We start from the raw sequence: 14,910 nt of genomic DNA, 5'->3' as shown, positions 1-14,910 counted from the left end.
TACCACAAGAAACTCAGGAGTATGATTACAACGATGTTTGTGACACGTTTGCACCAGGCAATGTGGTACAATCGCAATGCAAACCTTAAGTAAGATTTATGAAGCCACACAAAGCCACTTTGCATGGCCCAGAGTAGCTTCATAATTCTGGAGTAGCAGGCAAAGCAGCGCAAATCGCTGTGTTGCGTAGCTCTGGCCTGGGAAGGCATTCCATGGGCGTTAAGTCGGTGTTTCCACGCAACTCGCATGGTTTTTTACGCATTCCCAGATGTGCCAGAACTGGTAAACCTGGGAAAGCGCCAAAAAGTTATGCCTTCCCAGGGGAGGCGTAACGAGGAGAAATAGCTCTATTTCTACTCATCTCTTCCTCTTTCTATGTCTGCTGCATTCTGCAGCACACATAAATAGATAAATATGTCTCCTAGATTGTTTTTGTGCAGGAAGGTGCTCCTTCCTGCGCAAAAACTATCCTGCATGCAACGCAGGCACCCTTGCATCGTGGTGCAAGGGTGCGTACGTTGTCGCTAGGCAATCCATTGTGCACCAGCGCATGGGAAAGTACAGGAATGCTCTGTATTATTGCCTTAAGTATGGCGCATTCCTGTCCTTTCCTTCTGTCTTTTTCATAAATGAGCCCCTCAGAAACTATCAAACAGTTGTGAACCATCGCAGGTCCTAAGCTACTATATAGTCCAAAGTAGACAACTTTTTACCTGATTGTGTAAGCAGTGTGTAATGTAAGTTTTCCCTCTCTCTCTCGCAGGGCAGCAGAGGCCTTGGATTTATCGGCGAAAAGGGCGATGTGGTAAGAGCAATATGTTGACATAGTTGTGATATATATCAGAGAAACTGTCTCCCGCAGAGTATCATCATCCAAAATGACGTGATCTTTAGGAAATGCAAAGATTTTGAGATATGTGCATTCTTGTCTGTTTGTAAGTGTGTATGCATTGAAAGCACAAATGTACCTAGGGAGCAAAGTAGTACTGTACATAGTCACAAGAGGATGACTAAGGGGTGGATCTGAACCATGTGCGTTGGGATGGATTAGAGGTTGAAGTTGGCGGGATCTATTGGGAACAGAGTTTCCAAGCTTTTTAAACAGTATTCATACTTTTTTGGTAAAGAATAAGTGTCTCTACACTGTTAATGGTAACCTTGGGTTGCATCAGGTGAAAAGGAAAGACGGGATTCTCCTGCACTGTGACAATCAGCTTAACTAGCATTTGTATTTCAATTAAGGTGTGTGCCTTATGTTCTACATGCAGTTACTTCTACAGGAACTTCCAACAATATAGTTAAGAAATATTTTTTTTATTTTTAGATATGAGTCTTACTTCACCCTCAGACTCACTGACTCCACCCCCATGTGTACTCAGGAACACAGTTCCCATACTTTTTTGTGCACTTCAATCGCTGGATAGATAGAGCAGAGGGAAAGATTCTTCACTCCTAGGAGTGGGATCCATAATGTTGATGGATCTGGGGGTTTGTGAATTGGCACGCCTTTGCTGAATCCAGGGTAGTGTTGGTACCAAAGTCTTTCTGGCATGAAGCACTGTATGTCATCATCCAAAGGATGCTTGGCGATTACAAATAAGGCAAACGTCTGCAAGCAAATGATCATCTTTCTTTTCACAGGGTGATCCTGGCCTTGATGGTGAGCCCGGCCCTACTGAGGTGTCAACTCCGACAGGCACCTTCTTTCCAGACTCATATCAGGTAATTCTAAATCTGCGATGATTGACTTTACCGGGGAGCACATATACGTTTAATGTCCACTTTGTTGCTAATATTACAGTGTTCCTGTAACTATCATTGCATATATGAAGAGTATTAGTATAGAGTCATCGTAATTACAGTTTCGGTAGATGTTCTACCATAGATCTGTGAGAATGCTAAGATTAGATGCATTGAGTGGCACGCGCTAAGATTAGATGCACCGAGTGGCACGTACACAGTTAGTCGTGGGGGCCTTATAGACTGTATATGAGTTTTATCTTAAAAAAAGTACAAATAAAGTGCCAATACTATGAGTCCTGAGATTTCTAGAGTAACCTATTAGGATGCATCAAGTGAATGGGATAAACAGAAATGCAATGAAATGACCACTTTGTGTTAACTCAGTAGTAAGTTGTTTTTCCGTAATTGTCTGTATACTCTGTAACATAAGCTCTGGTGAAGGAATCAGGAGTATTTGAGAATCAGTCATCAGATAGCATGTTAGGGGTATTCCTAGTAGGATTTTGAAGTATCCAACTCTTGAGAACAAAGGAAGGCAGAAAATATTTACAGTGCCAGAACAGCTTACCTGTGTTTCAGAAAAGTGTTATAAAACCCCCAGTAAGTGTTTCTGTGCATTTATGTATTCATGCTTTGCCTGTAAACCTATGTGATGTTGATTCACGTTGGTCTAGACCATGGATACTTGCAAACATTTCCCAGGAAGTCGCAATGCATTGTCTGTGGCATGCCCGAGGGCCGCACTGATGCCAGCAATGTGTGGGTTGGGGTTATGAAAGGTGGGCATAGGGGAATGAGAAGAAAATGCACGGTATGGACAACAATCCGAGCCTACACATGACTCATGCCTGCCACTAATGCTCTATTCTTATGCACCAAGAATTAAAGTTAAAGCATTAACTTCTAATGTAAAAGTCAACAGGGTAAGAGAAACGTGTCTGGTGACTGAATTGCATCCTTGCTTTCCCACTTGACAAAATTGTGTGATCCTAGTAAATAGGTTAATTTCACTTTGCCTCCTATTTCTCCATTACTACATATGAGAGCCCCTTAAAATGTACAAGTTCAGGGTGCGTATTGTACAAAGCCTTCTCTTGTGTTTCCAATTATTTAACAACCAAGGCTACACACAAAGTATACATGACAAATCACTTGCCTCTTGGTTCACTAATGGCATTGTTTTCAGAATGGGAGCGACATGAATGTTTCTAAGGCCATGTTTGAAAACTATTACTGCTAATAAATGCCTCTCAATGCAGATATAATCTGATCTATTAAGGTAAAACGCTTGTGCATGTTATTAAAGTACACTTTTTTGAAGTTTGCATAGAGTTTATCATGTTTTTACATGTTTAGTGCAAGATGTCTTTAAAACTACAGGTTTTCCTAAAGATAAGCTGTCTAGGACACCTTCTTTTCTTCTTTACCATTAGTTTAGTTAACCTGTAAATAAAGTATTCCTGGTTGTTTCACAGCTTTCTAAATGTTCCTGCTCCCTCAAGTGAACAGCAGCCAAGTGCTGCTGTTCACCAGGGGGCCGCAATTAAAGGTCACGAGGGCCGCATGCGGCCCCCGGGCCCTACTTTGAGTATCCCTGCTATAGACATATGCATGGTTTGGACTGTGCAAAATGGAGCAATGAGTGTGACACATATTCAGTTGCTATCTTAATTACATCCCTTTCACATTCTCATACGTATCTCCACCTATTCTAGGTTTTACTCCACATAACAAGGAAACACTTTAAAAACAATTCAAGCACAAGAAATCAGATTTTATTTTTTTTAAATTGTATTGAGAGTTTTCAGTATCATACATCATATACACTTTCCAGAAATACAATGCAATGACGCTTTTCGATATAAGAACAACATAACAATACAAATAATAACAAGCAGCTAATACCAGGTACCTTCTAGTGATCAGTATATAAGAAATCAGATTTTATACAAAAAAGTGTACAGGATATCAGATTGGGTGAGTGGAAAAGACAGAGCTGTAGCAAAGATTTAGAACTCTCTTCCCTTGAATATCTCAGCTTCCTAGCGCAATCCGCTTTACCACAGCCTGATAAAAAGGTTGGACATTTCCTTAGAGAGTTAGCCAGGTTAGTTATTCTATTCTTGGCCCGAAGTGTAGAATGAAAAAAGTAATTAAAGAGTAGTCTTGTGCTCAATAAAACAAATAAAGTTCCTCAACTCACATAACATAGCCTATTAGCTAATGCTTTTAATACTATGTAAAGTAGGATCATTATAGTACTGTTTGCGTACTCTTACATGCCTTTGCATACATCATGCTTTAACTGGGCAGGTACTGTCCGGTACTGAGCACCTGCACTTCTTTAATTTGTAAGAGAGAGTAGCTGCACGTCTCAGAACTGCTGCAATGCATTTAATGGGAGAGTACAAGCACTTTACAGGAGCGGAGAGGCTCTCTAAAGAGTGAGTACCTTCACTTCTATATTTCGATTTAAGGCACTGTGCATATAAGCCCCAAAATATATAAAGTAGGAATAAAATTGCATGAGTCAGATAATATTAATATGCAATTAGTACAAAGGGAATTAACTGTTCCCTCTTTGAACTTTTAGTCGTCTGGAGCTGGACGTTTTGGTGATGATTCTGCAAGGCATCCAAGAGTATGTAAAAGAGTACTCCAGTAATTCCACTTCCTGTACTCTTTAATACTTTCGTCGATTGGCTTCCATATGTGTGCATTTTGTGCAGGGTTTTATGCTGCAGATGGTAGTGTGTATACTGGGTGTTTTGACCATGGAATTCTGGGTCTTTTTAAGATACGAGGAATCTATTGCACCAAGTAGTGTTTGGAACTTTTTGTCACTTTGTTTCAACTGGGGCTAGTTGTAGGTATGATGATCTGCATATTCCGGATAGTCAAATATTCATGATGATATATATTCAGTTTGAGGAGACACTGTGGAGCCATCAGGGAAACTAAGTTGCATTTGAGAACTGAAGACAGTGGGCAATTTAGATTTTCGTATGCTGCTCTTATGAGTTCAATGGAGAGCAAGGCATCTTAAATGTTCTTTGGTATGGTGGTTAATTTCCCTCCTTACAGAGGTTTTGACTAGGACTACAGCAGCCATTGTTAGAGTCTAGTTGTACAGCAAGGGGGATGGAAGGTTCTTCGACAGGGAGAACCAGATCATCATTGTCTTGAGTGCAGAGCAGGAGTTCGCCCTCAAAAGTCCCAATATCTTCATTATATTGACATGTAAAAGTCTTTTTTCTCTTGGAAAAAATCTTTACTTATTTCACTTCTGGACCCTATGGAGCTTCAAAAAGGGTAATAATTAAAATCCGCTGCTTTGCCACTTCTTGGGTCTTGAACCAACCCACCGACACTTGGAGGAGAAATAATCAGAGAAAGTCTTGGACCGCCAAGCTTTCTACCATTGCCCTTCTGTTTTACTAACCTGTTTTTGTTGGCTTTTAGAACTCTGTGCTCTTTACCACTGCTAACCAATGCTAAAGTGCTTGCTCTCCCCTTTAAACATGGTAATATTGGCGTACTCCTAATTGGCACATTTAATTTAGTTGTAAGTCCCTCATAAAGTGGTATTACATGTACCCAGGGCCTGTAAATTTAATGCTACTAGTGGGCTTGCAGCACTTATTGTGCCATCCACTCAAGTAGAACTCTAACACATGTCTGAGGCTTGCCATTGCAGCTTGTTGTGCAGTTTTAACTGACATTTCAGTCTGGAAAAATTAACATTTTTGCCAGGCCTAAGCCTTTCCTTTTAATACATATGATCACCCCTAGGGTAGGCAGGCTGTAGTGTATTCAAAAAGATGTACATTTACGTTTTACATGTCCTGGTAGTCAAAAACTCATAAATTTGTTTTTCACTGCTGTAAGGCCTTCCTCTCCCATAGGGTTACCTTATTACATTTAAGAAGTGATAACGTTTGATTGGGAGCAGGTAGGAATGTCAAGTTTGGGCTATAATGGATTGTAATATAAAAACCTCTTTAATTGTGAAGCAGGATTTGAAGTCACCATGTGGCATTGTCTTGTCCTAAGTATTGGTGTCTGAAGCCTGTATCCTGATTCACATGACTTGGTGTAGTTGGCAGGTGCCCTTTGTGTATTCCTACCAGAGAGTGAGATAAAGGAGGACTACTTATTGTCAGGAGTGTCAGGATTGGCCATCCTGCAAGGATGGGAGGAGAGTAGCTGTTCCTAGCTTCAATCATATTTCAAAGGGGCTGCCTCCAGCGCACTCATAAAAACTTGACACCAGTCTATTGTCACTCCAGACCCATTTGAGCCTGGGCAGGAACAAGACAGAAATTCCAGAGCCAGATGTGGGCCACATTAAATTTTGCAAAGGACAGGACTGAGTTTATCAGGGCTCTCTACGCTGGTATCACCCATGACTGAACAGCAACACCACTTCATTGTGAGCTTGAAAATATTGATGATAAACAGATGATGATGACTACATTTGTTATTAGGAAAAATCTAACAGTCCAATAGGCCATAAGAGAAATCTTCTAGAAAAAACTTGTACTCCGGTTCCTACATCATCTTAATTTTGTGACTTTTATTGTTCACCCTGACAATGATTGTGGTAGTTGCTTGAGACGGGTTCAACCCCCTCAAGCAAAGCCCAATTTCTTACAGTCCGATTGGGTTTCATGTTAGTGGTTCCATCCGACTTCGGACGTCCCTCGGTACCTTCACTTTGAGGGCCCATGAGGCATGAGTATATTCATTGAGGAGAATTCCTGCTAATATTTTCTAGACCCAGTTCTATAACACATTGATGGTTTTCCTAAGATCCTTAGCAACTCATTTCCCTGTTGGTTAACACATAGTCATCATAACAATGGCAAATCCGAAATACCACCATGATCAGTGCCTCCTAGCAATGAACAAATGGAAAATTGCAGACTTTGCCATTAGAAAAACCAAGGCCAGAGTAGGGTGAAAAAAAGAGAAATGAGAAAAACATGTACTTTCCATATAACTTAGTAAACATGAGTGGCAAACAGGCATGGAAATCTCACATCAGGAATAAATTATTGCTATGTGGGAGTTTTACGGGTAAAATGTATGGCGCACTGTGCTCCAAGGTTGATAAATCTTTGAATTGTCTTGTCTTTCACGTTTTATAGGGTGAGAAAGGCATAAAAGGAGAAAGCGGAAGCACCGGAGACCCTGTAAGTTAAAGTATCACATCGTTGTTTCTCAGTAGTTGTTGTTAACCATATACTCAAGTCATTTTTACTGTGTTTTCCTTTTCATATCTCTTTATAGTTGAATCATAGGATTTGTTTACTTTATAGGGTGGATACGCCTATGAAGCTGAACAAGGAGAAGAAGGAGTAATGGGCTTCCCAGGACTGAGGGTAAGTTTCGCATGAGCTCAGCAATCACTATTAACAATAGCGCAACGCTTCATATGCCAATATAGGCATGTCATAAGTCTTTGTGGGGCCTGAGTCAACATCATGAGGCAGGACCCACTGGGTGCATCATCCATTGTGGCTAGGTGACATAAGTACCTAATTCCAAGTTAAAAAATAAAAACAGGCCCTTCAGGCAATGAGAAAGCATGGCAGCTAAGGCATATGGCACCATCCAATGGTATGGTCATGTAAGCTACCTGATTATTAATAATGAAAGCAGCAGTCTTGCTTTAAATTAATGCCATTCAGCCACTGCCCGCCTTTTCATGGCCTTGGTCTTATACAGTTGCCAACATGCCCATACTAAACACACATTCAGCAAATGTCAGTGTTTTCCCACTTTCAATATATACCTAAAGCAGCAAATAGATGAACAAATCCCTTCAGAATTACTCGAAAACACAGAAGATTGTACACAAATTCTTACTGAGGTATCTTTCAGAACCTCAAAGCAGGAACTAAAAGCCTGTAATTTTCTTTGAGAAAGATGACAGCCCTGCATGCCAAACCATACTTTCTTTTGCTTAAAGTAAGTATAAAAATACTTTATTATAGATCGACAAAAATTATTTAAAAAACACTTTCTGTAAGTCATATAAAATGTATCCTAATGGAAAGAAAATTCGAAATTAGACATCTTTCCCAGCAATTCTAGTGCCTGGGCATCTGACCCGATACCATAAATTACAAACAAAGGACAAAGAAATGGGCGTTGTAATTTTAGAAACCAAACACAGTCTAAAAAAATGTTAATTAGAAAAGTTACATTTCAAAGCACACAAGCAAAATTATTGTCACTACTTGCATAAACCCCTCAATTTGCCACCGAGATTATTACTCAGATCTGTCATCTAGGATAGCATTCCACTTGTAAGTTTCAGGGAACGACTCAAGGTAGAGTAAACATTCTGGCAAACATAAATACTTTTAATTGAATTATTTTCGATTCCAAATATAGCATGTCTAGAGATGTATTCTTTTCCAGCTTTCGGTTTTAAGTAAAATTTACTACCCTCAATTATCGAATCATGAATACAATAAAAACAATTCATAAATTTGTGTAAAGATCTTGAAAATGTGTTCTATAAGTTTTAAATAGGCACTCGGCCAAAAGTCTATCTTTTTGATACAGTTGAATTTTTCAGAAAAAGGGGATTTAGGAAAAAGGGAAGCCCTTCTTTTAGAAATAATATCCTGTGAACTTGCCCCTAATTCTGATTTTAGGCCCTGATTTAATATAATGATCCTGAGGATGACTGTCACATTTGTGACCGACTACTCCTGCGCCAAACTCTAAATCAGGTCCTAAGTGTTTTTAATGACTATGTCATACAGATCATAACTAGAAAAATATTTTTAGAACAATTCATTAGGTCACAAACCATACTCACGCAAAACCACAAATACATACGTCGCAAATATGCCAAAACAGCAAAGCGCTTTGAATCAGTCCCCCGTTTTTCATTTTGGTTTTGCAAACCGATTTATTATGTCAAAAAATATTCGATCAATTTGGAAATTGTGTAGTGTTTGAATATAATTAATTTACAAAGTCTATTCCTTTTTGGAAATAACCGTCACTTTTCACGGTTACGCAGTGTAAGGGGACTTCTTGTGTATTTTGCTGTTTTGGCATATTTGTGACGCATGTATTTGTGGTTTTGCGTGAGTATGGTTCGGATATGAAAGTGATTGTATGCTGATGAATGAATAGTTTTATTGGGACCTGATGAATTGTTCTAAAAATATGTTTCTAGTTATGATCTGTTCTCATGAATATATTAATGTTTTTGTATACAGAAAATTCAAAAAAATAATAAATTAAGCCATGACTGTATATTTCTTTTGAATGATGTTAATGATTGCGGTGGTTTAGCAAGAGCAGTCAATGAAAATAGGTCACTTAAAGCACCCTTTAAATTAATATAGGTAGGGTTTGGTGAAACTGTCAGATGACTGTAACTCATCCAGGCAATAGGGGTCTCCCATGGTGTCTTAGAGACAGGTTCTGCTATGGTATTCCCTTCAGTGCTTTGTTTTATTCTTTTCTGTTCTGTGCTGCTGTTTTGTTTTGTTCTTTTAAAACTTCACAGTCAGGCTAAGACATTGGGATCACGCATCCTGCGTAGCCAGAAAATGTGTCATCATAGATAGGTTTTTAGAGTATCATGCGAAAACACCCACTAAAAAAATTAGACTGTAAAAAGAGATTCAAAAACAGCCGCTGCAAAAATATCTACAATACATAAATCTCTCTATATAGTAATATCAACAGGCACCTAAACCAATTTTCATCACTTGCCCTCAAACATACTACAGCTGAAGTTAGAATAGAAAATAAACTTAGCTTACCATTTGGTTGGAAGTGAGTTTGGCTGGATTTAGGAACACCAATGACTCCTACAGATAAAAAAAACACACGAAATTGCCAGTCAACAATGTAGAGACCACACCCGTTCGTAGTTTGTACTCTTTGTGCATCACAGCGTCCAAGATACCGAGCAGTCATTGCCAGCACATTTCCAACTCCCTTATTACACTTAAGTTCCCCATTCAAGCAGTGGTGCTGGAACAATAGTTAGAGTAAGGGTGCTGTTGTCAATATTACATCCTCAAAGTCATAGGGATTGTGAAAAATCCAAGCATCACACAAAGAAAAAGTGCTGCAAATGAGCCACGCCCATTTAACTTTAGACTAGTAAGAATTTGCTATGGAGCCGGTGGTGCATTTTGGAGCATGCCATCACAAATATATTAAATTAGCATGGTATAATTTACAGGCAGCATATTTTCTATTATTCACTACATTTTCACAGACATGGAGTTTTACTGATAAAAAAACCTATAGCACACAAATGGAAATGTGTGGAAATCAGGGTTCAGCAACTAAGCATCATTTGCACATCTCTGAATAAAGTTTCTTGATTTGTTTTGATCTTATTAAAAATCTTTGCTTCCATCAAACTTCAAAATCACAAAAAGAGTGCTTCATTTGTGCTTTCTTAACTGCTGGTATATCTTAAAATATTCGTACAACATATATACATACGTTTAAATGTTATTGTGTTCGTATAAATTGACATCCTCCAGTCTTTCCTTTCACACATTAACTGTACTCCAGCAAGATTGCCACATAATTCACTTTACAAAATCCTTTCACTTTGCAGTCAGAAAAACCACCAACCCCCATGTTCAAGGGATGAGGAGCAATTTGTCAGAAGACCGAAACTGACATTTGACCTCTAGCTTTGAAAGCAAAGTAAATGTAATGAGATAAAGAAAACATTTCAAGGCATCTTTATTGCTCATTCACCTTCTGAACTCCAGCATGGTTATTTCTGGGGGTGAAGCAGCACCCCCTGCACCCCTACTTCCAGCGCCTATGCATTTGTGCAACCTTTACTCTGTTTCTATGGTCTGTTAACCATCGGCTTCGGTCTCTCAAGACATTACCAATGCAGGTAACACAATATCTTGGCACACTAGATCGAGCCACGAACATGGCCAACTAACGCTGGGAGTGGGCAGATCTGGGAGGGGGAGATGTAGCGGGAAGAACAAGTATACTTATTGATGCAACATTTGATCTCTGAGCCATTGAAGATTGGTTCATTGTTGTATTGTCTTGAATGAAAATGTTGGTTTTTTTTAAACAATGCATTTTTATCAATTTAGGGACAGCCTGGAAATAATGGTCTTCCTGGGATAACAGGCAACGATGTAAGTAAAAACTATAATATATAGACATTAAATGCTTGCATTAGACATGTATCAGCAAAATATTGTCTGTGGTGTCTTAGGGCCCGATTCACAGAATGAATTTAGGACTCAATCCTAAACGTACTACTATTTTGGTATTCACAGAATGCACTTGCTACTTTTGGCATTCACAGAATGAACTTACTACTTTTGGTATTCACAGAAGTTAGGATTTTGTCTTAAGTTTGTCTTAAGACAAACTTAAGACAGACAGACTTAAGACAAAATCCTAACTTAAGTCTGTCTTAAGTCTGTCTTAAGTTTGTCTTAAGTCTGTCTTAAGTTTGTCTTAAGACAAACTTAAGACAAAATCCTAACTTCTGGAAATACCAAAAGTAGTAAGTTAATTTTGTGAATACCTAAAGTAGTAAGTGCATTCTGTGAACACCAAAATAGTAGTACGTTTAGGATTGAGTCTTAAGTTTATTCTGTGAATCGGGCCCTTAGAGCCTGTGGCACTTATGTTCTATCTGGCATTCATTGCAATTGCCTAACTGGTATAAAAAATGGCTGCAGAATAAGATGTCAAGGTAAAGCAGAACATTCATGTTTTTCTTTAAATTTGGTGCAAAAATATGTTTGGCGGATGTTAATAAACATCCTACAGACATCTTGTAATGCAGTTTTGTTCCATGCTGTATAGTTTGAGTGATGACTTTGATGTTCACAATATAAATGTGCTCTAATTAGGTCCTTATCTATATCCCTATCCTTGTATTATATAGTTGGGCCTGTGAAAGTCTCTACCAGGCAATAATTACATTTATTGTGTGATTGGTGTTTACTGCCATGTTTCTTTTCCTATTGCACCAACCACACAGGCAGGCGACTCCATGCATCTACTACAGGATGAAGAGATATATTTGTGATGTTTGCCAGCCTTCTACCCTGGTTCTATCATTTGTCACCTCATTGGCCATTGTTATTAGACTCACAAAACCTTTACACTGTTTATGAGACTTAAATAGCTGACGTAGTCAGTGCAAGGTGAATACTAGTATTTAGAACACAGACGCCATCTTCTCAGGATTGTTGTCATTTGTCACACTTTCTACACCTGAGGTTAGTGCACTGGCTGATGGGACATCTAAAGGGCTTCAAAGGATTATGTCTTCATCCAACATGTGACAGAACTCTAGTGCAGATCATGACCCTTAAAGCAAAACATTATAATGGGTTGGAAATTGCAATTTTCCCCCAGCATGGTACAGATTATGATAGTAACTGAAATTGGAGAAGTATGCCAGAAAATATAGCCCTGATGAAGTGTTTTTGCGAAAAATGTTTTCTACGTTTTTTCGATTACCAACGAACTTTGTATACCAGTCATACAATGTTTGTTAAATAAAATCTAAAAACAAATGTAAAAGTCTTTGTTTGAGAAACGTGACTTTTCATAGACATCCTTTATAGTGCTTGAATTGTGAGTCCCCCCTCTCCCAACACTTGTATTTGTTCAAGAAATCTTGGAATGGGCATTATGGAGGTGAATAGAGCCCACATTTTGGAACTGGCCCTGATTGCTTCAGGCATTTTTATTTTTCCTTCATAAAGGTATTGATAGCAGTGTAACCCTGTTTGCCTGGGGACCTGAAAGTTACAAACAAAGGAACAACTATCCAACCACTGCAGCTATTAACTATAACTGCAGGGTAACTCAAGTGACACACTCTGTCATAGGATGCCCCATAAAAATACAGCACTTAAACTACTTGGTTGTGTTGGTAGAAGTATTTATTTTTCTCAGTAAGATTCCATACGTGTGACCAATATGCCCAGATGCAAGTCACATAATTCACTACGTCACAGAACTCAAGCTGCACCTCAGTGCAAGCCTAATTAGGTTGAAAACAATCTGGGGTTTGCTTGTGTTCCTGTTCAGACGTGACGTAGCATAGCCTGACTGTTTGCGCTAGACTGCTCTTATTGTGGACAGGTGTGGTCAGGGCAGATGACTTACAGAGCACAATGTTCACGGTTCGATCCCCGGCTCCGGAGGCAGCTCAGCTCAGCACTATGTGACTCTGGGCAATAGCTCACTTAATTCCCACAACGGCCCCCAGCGCCTTAAGACCCGAAAGGGTGAGTAGTTTGCGCTTTGCAAATACCGGATTTATTTTATTTCAAATACCGGATTTATTGGAGTAGACTCAAGACTGATTTGCTTATGCTTGGTCCTGGTCTTCAATGGGGCAGTGAGACAAAATGCAACAGACTGGAGTAATCACCAAAGGCCGAGATTAATTATCTTTTATTTTTGTTTTTTTGTATTCTGTTTTATTGATGTGTATTCTATACTGCTCACATGCTAATCACAAGTGTTTTTAAGCATCCCTTGCTCACTTGCTGTTTTAAAGTTCTGGTTATCTTGTATTTGTGCTTTTCTCTGGTCCATGGTTACACATGAATTACACAGGGGGGTTCAAAATAGGTTCAGATATGCCAAAATCCATGCCCAAAACTTTCAAGGTGGCCACTGATTAAGGCGCTTTATAAATTTCCTTTATTATTAATTCTGAGTAAATCTGTATTTTATGGATATCCCGAAACCTGGCAAATCAGGCAGGAGCGGCACATGCAGGTAGGTGCGGTAGAGCGGGGTGGGGAGGGAGTTGACAGACGACGACGAGGGGAAATTACATTTAAAAAAAGAAAACCACTAACCTTGTGCTCGCCGCATCACTGACTTAACGATGCGGCACGCGCAAGGTAAGTGGTTTTCTTTTTTTAAATTTAATTTTCCCTCTTCATCGTCTGTCGACTTCTTCCTATACCTGCCTCACCGCTCTTACCAGCACGGGCTACTCCAGCAAATCAGGCTAGACTTGTCGTAAATTAGACACTCATAAATTAAACAATAACTCTTCTTTCAGCAAAAGTAACTGACCACAGCTCCATACATATTCCCCTATGCTATGCAATAATGCTCAGATGTGTTGAATTCACTGTTGAACGTTCACAGGTCTAGAGAAACGTTATCCTTCATTTAACCCTCCATGGTCATGAACACAATGTATGTAAAAAAGTCTCCCGAAGCCTCTTAATGAATAAATGATTCTTAAGCGGGTTTACTGTACCACAGACAAATGGTACTGCTTCAAAAGAAGCAGCAATCTTGGTGCATGAAAACGATGACCTTGGGATTTGGGAATCTATTTGTGCCTAATATGTATATTTGTGTTTTGTAATTCAGGGCATCCCTGGACTCGACGGCAACCCAGGAGTAAATGGGATGAAAGGGATGAAGGTATGTTGATGTCGAGGTCGGCTCTCATTTGTATTTTATGCACCAGTAGGGTCAACCTTCAATATGTCCTCAAAATGTGTCACATAATAGAAAGTCTTAATGAAGAAAGTTACATTTCTGTATGTTATTTTTTTATGAATGGTGACTGTAAAGTTCATTCTACACTCTCCCCATCCCATGAAAGTCATTGTGGTCAGTGTGACACTCAATCCCATGTCTACAGCATACAAGCACCCAATCCGCAGAAATGGGCGAGGGGTACGGTGACCAATCCCCTCCAGGTCATTGCGAACTGTGTTTTCTGTCCTGTACTTTCCTGTGAAAAACGAATGCATTCTGGGTGTTGAATTTGTGTAGCTTTTCTTTAAATTAACTAGCTTAACGCCCCTGGAAACAACGGTTTGTGGGTGAAAAGTTCAGAACTGGAGACAGTGTCCATAAAGACCTGAAGTGAATTGGTCACTTTTTTTTTTATGATTGGTCGCAGTGTTTTTAAGCTACCATACCTTTGCTTACTGACCCTCTCAACTTTTTTCAATGACACAAATATTTAATATTTGTAAGGGAATCCCTATTTCCTACAGCCTTGGCTGGCACAGTAGGACCCTTCCTTCCACTCATGCTGTCATTTGTATCCTTATCTCACTCTGCCCCCACACCTTAAAGAAATGTGTCAATGGCGGCTATCTTTTCTGCACAGTGCCAAAAGATGTTCCA

The 14,910-nt window shown here is 39.3% G+C and overlaps 1 protein-coding gene across 1 annotated transcript in view; it reads left to right on the top strand.

Annotated features, from left to right (window-relative positions):
* COL4A2 (collagen type IV alpha 2 chain) overlaps window positions 1-14,910 on the top strand; it is a 656,575-nt gene that overhangs the window by 433,315 nt on the left and 208,350 nt on the right. The window contains exons 12-17 of the mRNA XM_086934754.1: window positions 764-805; window positions 1,642-1,722; window positions 6,894-6,938; window positions 7,065-7,127; window positions 10,863-10,907; window positions 14,140-14,193. Of these exons, the coding sequence (XP_086790880.1) occupies window positions 764-805; window positions 1,642-1,722; window positions 6,894-6,938; window positions 7,065-7,127; window positions 10,863-10,907; window positions 14,140-14,193 (330 nt within the window). The remainder of the gene's footprint in view (window positions 1-763; window positions 806-1,641; window positions 1,723-6,893; window positions 6,939-7,064; window positions 7,128-10,862; window positions 10,908-14,139; window positions 14,194-14,910) is intronic.

This window comes from Lissotriton vulgaris, chromosome 8 (genome assembly GCF_964263255.1).
Source record: "Lissotriton vulgaris chromosome 8, aLisVul1.2, whole genome shotgun sequence".
In the NCBI taxonomy this organism is placed as follows: domain Eukaryota; kingdom Metazoa; phylum Chordata; class Amphibia; order Caudata; family Salamandridae; genus Lissotriton; species Lissotriton vulgaris.
The sequence above is the reverse complement of the archived record's forward strand: the minus strand, read 5'-3'. Positions and strand labels throughout refer to the sequence as shown.